We start from the raw sequence: 9,385 nt of genomic DNA, 5'->3' as shown, positions 1-9,385 counted from the left end.
CCAGATAAGCCTCCACAGCTCAAGTTGCACAGCGGGGAATCAAACCCAGTTCTCCAGATTAGAGTGCACCTGCTCTTAGCCACTATGCCACGCTAGCTCTCAAACGAGACCACGTTGCAATGCGCAATCTGGCCAATCTACATGGGATGAAGCCATCCAACTTCCTTCTCACATGAAACTCAAGGTGACTTCCAGAGCTTTGGAGAGGGGCGGTGGCTCAGCGGTGGAGCACCTGGTTTGCATGCCAAAGGTTCTAAGTTCAATCCCGAGCATCTCCAGATAAAAGAATCAAGCAACAAGTGATATGTAAGACACCTGCTTGAAATCCTGGAGAGCTGCTGCTAGTCCGAGCAGGCAATACTGACTTCAATAGACCAATTAGCTGATTCAGTATAAGGCAGCTCCATGTGTTCAGTTTCAAATGTCCCAGGAGGTCTCTCACCCATGAGTCTAGTCAGTGCCAGGATGAGAGATTTCCTGGGAAATTCTGGAAGCCGTCTTAGCCCCATGCATGAAGAAAGTCAAACAATAAAGTCAATTTTATGCTACTAGAATCTGTCCTGCTTCTCCGCACGGTCTGCTCCGGGGCCAACCCCTTTCTTCCCTGCAGTGCGGTCCTTTTTCTCAGGAAAAGTACCATTCTCTCTGAAAATGCTCTCTCTTTACAGGGCGAACGTGGAAAGAGAGGCAGGAATGGATTTACTGGACCGCCAGGATCTCCTGGGCCACAAGGGAACGAGGTGCTGTAAAATGTCTTGTGTTTAACTGGCGTGGGGGGAGGGGGAGGCAGAAAGCGCCATGTAGAAAAACGTCCAATTCACATGCTGCAGAGTACAGAAGTTTGTTTTTTTTATTATTACATTTCTATACCGTGCCCTTCTTCTTGGACCAGGGGCAGTTTCCAACGCGATATATATGCACTAAATGCAACAAGCAGCATCTGTCCACTGTGAATTTAAAAATTTGAAAACTTTATATCCATCTACTAAAAAAACAAGATGCCAAAAATGTTCACTTTTATGGAGCCCCAGTAAATCTTAAAAAGAAGGGGCAGATAAAAACAAGGATGTTATCCAGTGGTGGGATCCAAAAATTTTAGTAACAGGTTGGTGGGATTCAAACAGTGGCGTAGCGCCAATGGGGCTGGGTGGGGCACGACGGGGCGTGGCTGGGCATTCCAGGGGTGTGGCATTCCTGGGTGGGGCTGTGGCAAGGACGCAGCCGCTGCGCCAGTCCTTGAGCGGGAAACGAATGCACGCAAGCGCAGGCTGCCACGAACGCTGGTGCATCTCCTGCTACCCTGTTTCCCCAAATATAAGACATCCCCGGAAAATAAGACATAGTAGAGGTTTTGCTGAAGTGCGAAATATAAGGCATCCCCCGAAAGTAAGATGTAGCAAAGTTTTTGTTTGGAAGCATGCCCGACGAACAGAACACAGAAAAATAAGACATCCCCTGGAAATAAGACATAGCGCATCTTTGGGAGCAAAAATTAATATAAGACAGTGTCTTATTTTCGGGGAAACACAGTAGACTGCTTCAAGTTCTGCGCGCTACTGCTGAGAGGAGGGGCGTAACTAAGGCGAAAATCACGTGGCAAAATCACACATTAGTAACCCACTCTTGGCACACACAAATAATTAGTAACCTACTCTCGGGAACCTGTGAGAACCTGCTGGATCCCACCTCTGGGCTATCCTCAGAAGAGTGATCGGATCCAGTGCCATATCTCCTGCAGCATCTGCTTTAAACCCTGCCATGTACCACATGTTTCAGTCACTTATAAGGCCTCCCATCCTCAGCACTGAATAGTGAAACACATCTTCATCTTCTGTCTTTCCTCTGCAGGGCACACCAGGCAATCCAGGGGACAAGGGCAGCAAAGTGAGTCCGATTTTTCACGCGGTGAAACTGATCAGCAGTCGACTGGTGGCAGACTTTAGTCCTGGGGTTGCACTCCACACCTTGTCAGGTCATCTGTCATCCCATCAGGCTGGGCTGGGGTCAACTAACCATGGAACACTTACCTCAAGGCTGTTCTCCGTGAACTGGGCTTGCGAAGGGCTCTCCTCACGTTCTCCAATTTATATGCAAGGAGGTTGCCCAATGCCTACCCCACAGCTGCTTTCTGAAACCTCAGTGGTCCTTCTGGTTCTCATCAGCAGCCTTAAAGGCACAGATCTGATCACACGGGGGGAGTCTCAACACAAGACCCCCCTACCCGCCTGCCCGCTGCTTCCCTTCCACTTCCTCCTTGATCTGAGATTGCAAAGGCCTTAGCAGACCAGGTGCTCGGGAGCAGCAGCAGCAGAAGGCCATTGCTTTCACATCCTGCACGTGGGCTCCCAAAGGCACCTGGTGGGCCACTGTGAGTAGCAGCGTGCTGGACTAGATGGACTCTGGTCTGATCCAGCAGGCTCTTTCTTATTTTCTTATGTTCTCTCCCTCTCCCTCTCTCTCTTTCTCTCTCTCTGGCTGCTGCTACTGCAAAAGAAGAGAAGAGAGAGACTTGTCTGGAATAAAGTTTTAAAAGCCCTCCCAATCATCAGGAGGGTGGAAGCATAGCAGGGAACACATTTAATGTTCACATCCTCTTCCAGAGGCCTGTTTAATGTTTAATGTAATGTGTGAGTCTCAAAGGCTCTTGTTGGATAGCCAGGCTCAGAAACCACTTCAAGCTTTTGTTAGTAATGTCTGGGTTTTTTTTCTGTTTTGCAGGGCGAGGCAGGCCTTGGCAGAGCAGGACCAAGGGGACCACGTGGGCTTCCTGGGCCCCCGGTAGGACTCCCCCCGTTCATACCATACCTTGTCAGTCTTTTCGTGTTACTATACAAAAAGGTACCCAGTACAAAGTACAACCAGAGCCATTACAGTGTGCACTGTTTACTGTTTGTATGTGCACTAGAAATGTTTGCAAACTCAATGCTGGGGATGGCAAACTCTATGCTGGGGATAATTAGGAAAGGAATTGAGAATAAAACTGCAAAGATTGTCATGCCCTTATATAAAGCCGTGGTGCGACTGCACTTGGAGTACCGTGTTCAGTTCTGGTCGCCACATCTCAAAAAGGATATCGGAGAGATAGAAAAAGTGCAGAGAAGGGCAACAAGGATGATTGAGGGACTGGCGCACCTTCCCTATGAGGAGAGGCTGCAGCGTTTTGGGACTCTTTAGTCTGGAGAGGAGACATCTGAGGGGGGTGGGTATGATTGAAGTCTATAAAATTATGCCTGGGGTAGAAAATGTGGACAGAGAGAAATTTTTCTCTCTTTCTCACAATACTAGAACCAGGGGGCATTCATGGAAAATGCTGGGGGGAAGAATTAGGACTAATAAAAGGAAACGCTTCTTCACGCAACGTGTGATTGGTGTTTGGAATATGTTGCCACAGGAGGTAGTGATGGCCACTAACCTGGATAGCTTTAAAAGGGGCTTGGACAGTTTTGTGGAGGAGAAGTCGATCTATGGCTACCAATCTTGATCCTCCTTGATCTGAGATGGCAAATGCCTTAGCAGACCAGGTGCTCAGGAGCAGCAGCAGCAGCAGAAGGCCATTGCTTTCACATCCTGCACGTGAGGAAGGCAGGAAGGCAGGAAGGCAGGCAGGCATTGGGACAAAAGGAAGGAAGGAAGGAAGGAAGGAAGGAAGGAAGGAAGGAAGGAAGGAAGGAAGGAAGGAAGGAAGGAAGGAAGGAAGGAAGGAAGGAAGGAAGGAAGGAAGGAAGGAAGGAAGGAAGGAAATGAATGGGTGAGTGAGAAAGAAAGAAAGAAAGAAAGAAAGAAAGAAAGAAAGAAAGAAAGAAAGAAAGAAAGAAAGAAAGAAAGAAAGAAAGAAAGAAAGAAAGAAAGAAAGAAAGAAAGAAAGAAAGAAACTTTTGTGTTGTCGAATGATTCAACTGATGGTTTTCTTGCTTTTCAGTACTGAAATCAATCCAGATCTTAAACTTCTTGAAATGTATGTCAGTGAGAAGTCAGAATCTGCATCCAACCAAAAGCCTTTGATAGAAGCTTGGCTGTTAACAAAACATTACAAAGCCAAGCACGGGTCTGCGAAATTAAGAAGCAGCATCTGGCCACTCTTGACACATTAACTATTTTAAACGACACCCTAAAGGTTAATGAGTACAGGACAGATGTGCTACAGGAATTACCACCAGCAGGCACATGGTTATGAATGGGCGCACGTGCCTCAGGAGTGAGGTTTGTACCTCTTTAAAACTATGGAAATTGAACAATGCATCCCTAAAATCTATACCGGCTCTTGCAGCCCACTCCAGACAGGGTGGGGTCTTCACAGCAACTGGGAACGGCGCATATAATTTCACCTTTATTAGAATGTCAGATCAGAAATGGAATAATTCATTTCTGACTCCGCTATCACACGGGCAACTCTAGAGATCCTGACTATGTCCCAAAGGTGATGATGTCAACCGTTAATGATCTGATGTAGTTGAATTGATGCATGCCATGCTTAATGTGTTGGTCTTTAAGTGCCCCAGCACCCCTTTTGGTTTTAGGGCAAGGTAGGTAAGGATATCCAGGTCTGGAAATCATCTAGATTGACTGTAAGCGCTGTGACTGTGGGTGCCTCTTCTTTCATTCTCTGTGGTTTACTGGCCTCTTAGCAGCTACCTTTCACTCCTCCAGAACCATTCTGGACTCCCCACTCAGTGTTTGTTAGTTAACTGAGCTGCTGCTTGATTTAAAAAAACCCATTGATGCATTCCCTCAACAGGGAGAAGAAGGAATCATAGGAGTTCGTGGCCCAGTTGGCATGATGGTAAGACTGACTTAGTGTGGCAAGAATTTGAGGCCTGTTTGCTGCTGTGGGGCTGGGGACCCCAAAGTGATGCCCGTGGGTCCCATGATATCCACTGATACCCTTCCCAGCCCTGCCAAGTGTTTTTAGGAAGTGAGTGGGGGCAGGTGGGGCTTCTGATTGGCCACTGATTGGAAATTTGTTTAGCCACGCAGATTTTAAAAAAATGTTACTTTGGCAGCAATGGCTACCGCAACACAAAGACCTTCACTATGTGACTGAAGGTAAGCTGCGGCAGCCATTTTGCGGCTGGCACCACCTGCTATGGCAGCCATTTTGCAACTGGCTCCGCCTGCTATGGCAGCCATTTTGCGACTGGCTCCACCTGCTATGGCAGCCATTTTGCGACTGGCTCCACTTGCTATGGCAGCCATTTTGCGACTGGCTCCACCTGCTATGGCAGCCATTTTGCAGCTGGGCCTGCAAGACAGAGATGTTCTTCTGGGCCTTTGGTGGAGGCAGACTTGGGTCCATTCTTCTTGCTCGCTTCCTGACTCTGTCCCCTTTCCTCTCTGACCCTGATAATTAGAATTGATCTGGATCTGTGATGGGATGTGGGCGGTGGTGGGATCCAAAAATGTTAGTAACAGGTTCCCATGGTGGTGGGATTCAAACTGTGGCGTAGCGCCAATGGGGCTGGGAGGGGCATGACGGGGGCGTGGCCGGGCATTCCCTTTGGAGTATCCTCAAGTTTGAAAACGTTCTCTTGCCCCCATGTTTTCAGGGGCCAAACGGCATCGCAGGACTGAAAGGAGAAAAGGTGAGTAGGCAAACTCTGCCGTCGTGGTCGACTTTCCTAGGAAAGGGAACTCTTTTCCGCTGCTCAAAACTTTAGATGTTCTCAGCAGGATAGCAGTACAGCTTTGAAGCGGGGTTTCTAGCTCCAGGTTGGAGATTTGGGGAGGAGGGAGCTCATCACGGCATGATGTCATAGATCCCACCCTCCGGAGCAGCTGTTTTCTCAAGGAAAACAACTTTGGAGATCAATCTAATTCTGGGAGATCTCCAGCCCCCACCTGGAGATTGGCAACCCAAGCCTTTTCTCCCATCCCACCTCCTCCCAGTTGGCATTTCCTGTTTCTCTTCCCTGTTTCACCCTTGTGTTCTGCCTCGCAGAGAGCTTACATTCCATCTATGTTAGATTCTCAGTTGCATATTCATTTTGTCCTTTTCCAAACTCACTGGGCCGCAGGTCAGAGAAGCCTTGCCGTTTTTGAAACCCGGCAAAGTGTGGCTTTTCCTCCCACTCGCTTTCCCTGCGAAGGAATGGCCGATCGGATTGGCACAGCTGAGGACATTCCCAGCAGGAGACTTCCTATTTAAATGGAAAAATACGGGAAAACCCTACTGCGAAGCTCACAGCAGCGCCATGAACAAGAGCCCTTAGGCCAATTGGCCATGCTGTCAGGGGCTGATGGGAATTGTAGTCCATGAACATCTGGAGAGCCACAGGTTGCAGACCCATGAGCTAGACATTTCAGTATGGATGTACAAAGTTCCCTTATACTCAGCCAGCCCACAGGTCTATCCAGCTCAGTGCTGCCTAGTCTAATTGGCAATAGCTTTTTAGGATCTGTGGCACAGAAGGGGCTTTTCCACTACATGCATTCCGACACCCTTGAACTAGTGATCCTGGGGAAAGGGCAATACCAGGGCTCACTCCGCACATGCAGAATAATGCACTTTCAAACTGCTTTCAGTGAAGCTGTTTGGAATAGCAAAATCTACTTGCAAACAGTTCTGAAAGTGGTTTGAAAACGCATTATTTTGCGTGTGCGGAAGGGGCCCAGGATTCAACTTTGGGGTTTCTGCAAGTAACTGATGATACAAAACCCAAAACCCACTTTTCTTTTTTTTACCAAGCTTTTATTGGCATGTAGGACGATACAGGTAGGATACAAAAAACAAATTTAAAACAATCTCCACAGAAAATAATAATAGAGAATTCCTTAATACCAGAGTGGCCCTATAAAACTAAGAACTAAGAACTAAAACTAAGAAGAACAGAGCTATCCTTTAGGCTGTATAATTTCTAGTAAAAACTCTAGTAAAAACCAATTTACAAACTACATGATCAGAATTATGAAGCAAGTAAAAGATCTTGTGAGTATCTGATATCCTCTCACAATTCAAGAGAAGAGCATTTGCATATTTCCCCCTAATTCTCTCATATTTAGTGCAGTGGGAGCGGGAATGGGCTAAAGTTTCCAAAAACCCCACCTACCAGTGTGCTGAGATACCTGGTTATGGCTCGGAGTGTTAGGGTGGTGATGTGACCGTGCTAAGCAAGTGATTCCATCCTTTTTATTTTATTTTCTAGGGTGATGCTGGCTTTCCTGGGCCCAAAGGAGAAAGGGTAAGAAGAAAATGTTTAACACTTGGGGGAGGGGGGGGGAGGAATAGGTTAAATGGCATAATTGACTGACATATGCCAGTCTACAGGTGGAGCACAGGTGGGATCCAGCAGGTTCTCACCAGTTCCCGAGAGTGGGTTTCTAATTATTTGTGTGTGCTGAGAGGGGCTTACTAATTGGGTCCGCTTTTCCATTAGAAATTCCATTAGGTCCAAAAATCATCAAGTCCTGTTGTTTCCTATGTGGCTGGTTAGCGAAGGTAGAAAACGGGATCATTCTCCCTGTTGGGCTGTTTTAAAAACATGTTTTAGAAATATGGTAAAGTTCCTTGTTTCAGGAAAGTATCCTTCTTTTGATTTCTAGAAACAAAATTAAGTATTTGAAAGTATTAAGTATTTGACAGGCAGTCAGTTAGAGGAGAAGTAGTTGTTTCTGTTGGCAGCAGACAATAGGACTTGCTCTAATGAGTTTAAATTATGGACAGAAAGATACCAGCTGGAAATTAGGAACTTTTTTGTTTACAGTAAGAGTTTTTTACAGTAACAGAGAAATTATTAATGCCCCGCCCCCGGAATGCTCGGCCATGCCCCCGTTGTGCCCCGCCCAGCCCCATTGGCGCTACACCATTGTTTGAATCCCACCACCATGGGAACCTGTTACTAAAATTTTTGGATCCCACCACTGAGGTGGAGCCTATGGATCACCCCAAATGATAGCTGATCTCTGGACGATGGAAATTAGTTCCCCGTGGAGAAAATGTCCGCTTTGGAGGGTGGGCAATATGGCATTCTACCTCGCTGAGGTCCAGGTTGCTAGGTTCCTCCTGGCAACCCAAGCGCATAGCGCGATGACGTCACTGCCAGGTTCTGGCATCTCGCTGGGGGATGCTCTAGAGCTCTCCCCCAACCATAGAGTTTGGGGACTATAAGGGTGATCCTTGTAGTCCGGAGATCATTTGTAATTCCAGGAAATCTCCAGGCTGCACCTGGAGTCTGGCAACCATACTCAGTCACCACAGAGTCTTTAAGGAAAGGGATAAACAGACAATGGCTTCACCTATTGCCTGTCTTTAAGAAGTGTGGGGTTTCCAAGAACTGAGTACTGTTAAGTAGAAGAAGAAGAAGAGTTTGGATTTATATCCTCCCATTCTCTCCTGCAGGAGACTCAAAGGGGCTTACAATCTCCTTGCCCTTCCCCCCTCACAACAAACACCCTGTGAGGTAAATGGGGCTGAGAGAGCTCCGAGAAGCTGTGACTAGCCCAAGGTCACCCAGCTGGCGTGTGTGGGAGCGTACAGGCTAATCTGAATTCCCCAGATAAGCCTCCACAGCTCAGGCGGCAGAGCTGAGAATCAAACCCGGTTCCTCCAGATTAGATGCATGAGCTCTTAACCTCCTACGCCACTGCTGCTCACCCCCCATAAGAACCCCATAAGTAGACCCCCATAAGAACCGAGGCAGCTACCCTGTGGCTTAGATTCATTAAGAAGCCAAATTCTGTGGAGCTCCCCTTCCTCTTCAAATGGCATGACAGAAATGGAAGCTTGAGGGGAAAAGAGCTGGCAATCCCGCACTGTGAGTCATGCTCTGTTTCAAAGATTATGGCCAATTTGTCTCTGGCGTTCAAAGAGGGCTCAGTGCGAACGTCAAATGAATTCTGAAAGGAGGACCCTATTTACTTCCGTAAGGAATGTGTGATACCGTCTCCAAAGGAAGCATGAATAAAACATAAACAGCGTGGAGGCAGATTAAACCGCACGGGGGAGACCGTCTAGCAGAGGATTTATTTTCATTTCACTTTGCAAGTTCGCACTCTGCAGGCTCTTGACGTGTTGGCTTTTGGATTCGGTGGCAAGAACCGGGTGGTGGTACTCGGTGGTGGTTCTCAGCACTCCGAGTCTTCTGTTGAACTACTTTCTGTGTGTGCCAGGAATGGTCTCTGCACACTTACAGACAGCCTCCCCCTATCCTGAGCACAGTTGGTTTGGAAACAAACACAATCCTGTCCCTGCGGTTTCTAAAATCTAGTTTTTTCAAAGTGCTGGTTTACTTTTCTTTCTAGAAACCAGACCAAGGGAGCCAGGGCTGTGTAGGAGTTAGAGTTCATAAGAACATAAGAACATAAGAACATAAGAATATAAGAACAAGCCAGCTGGATCAGACCAGAGTCCATCTAGTCCAGCTCTCTGCTACTCGCAGTGGCCCACGAGGTG

At 47.4% G+C, this 9,385-nt stretch overlaps 1 protein-coding gene across 1 annotated transcript; it reads left to right on the top strand.

Annotated features, from left to right (window-relative positions):
* Positions 1–233: 233 nt before the first annotated feature.
* On the top strand, positions 234–9,145 carry LOC125425293 (collagen alpha-2(IX) chain-like). The gene is made up of 7 exons (XM_048482892.1): positions 234–740; positions 1,849–1,884; positions 2,719–2,778; positions 4,736–4,780; positions 5,544–5,579; positions 7,140–7,175; positions 8,993–9,145. The coding sequence occupies exons 1-7, from the start codon at positions 543–545 to the stop codon at positions 9,143–9,145; spliced, it is 564 nt and encodes a 187-aa protein (XP_048338849.1). The 5' UTR covers positions 234–542.
* The last annotated feature ends 240 nt before the right edge of the window (positions 9,146–9,385 follow it).

This window comes from Sphaerodactylus townsendi, unplaced genomic scaffold, assembly GCF_021028975.2.
Source record: "Sphaerodactylus townsendi isolate TG3544 unplaced genomic scaffold, MPM_Stown_v2.3 scaffold_255, whole genome shotgun sequence".
Classification (NCBI taxonomy): Eukaryota; Metazoa; Chordata; class Lepidosauria; order Squamata; family Sphaerodactylidae; genus Sphaerodactylus; species Sphaerodactylus townsendi.
Note: the sequence above shows the minus strand (reverse complement) of the source record. Positions and strands in the feature narration are given on the sequence as shown.

Excerpts from the sequence above, each read along its gene's own strand:
- LOC125425293 (XM_048482892.1), top strand. The coding sequence starts at position 543 with ATGCTACTAGAATCTGTCCTGCTTCTCCGCACGGTCTGCTCCGGGGCC. Across the intron at positions 741-1,848 it reads CTGGGCCACAAGGGAACGAG|GGCACACCAGGCAATCCAGG; the intron begins GTGCTGTAAAAT and ends TTTCCTCTGCAG. Across the intron at positions 4,781-5,543 it reads GTGGCCCAGTTGGCATGATG|GGGCCAAACGGCATCGCAGG; the intron begins GTAAGACTGACT and ends CCATGTTTTCAG.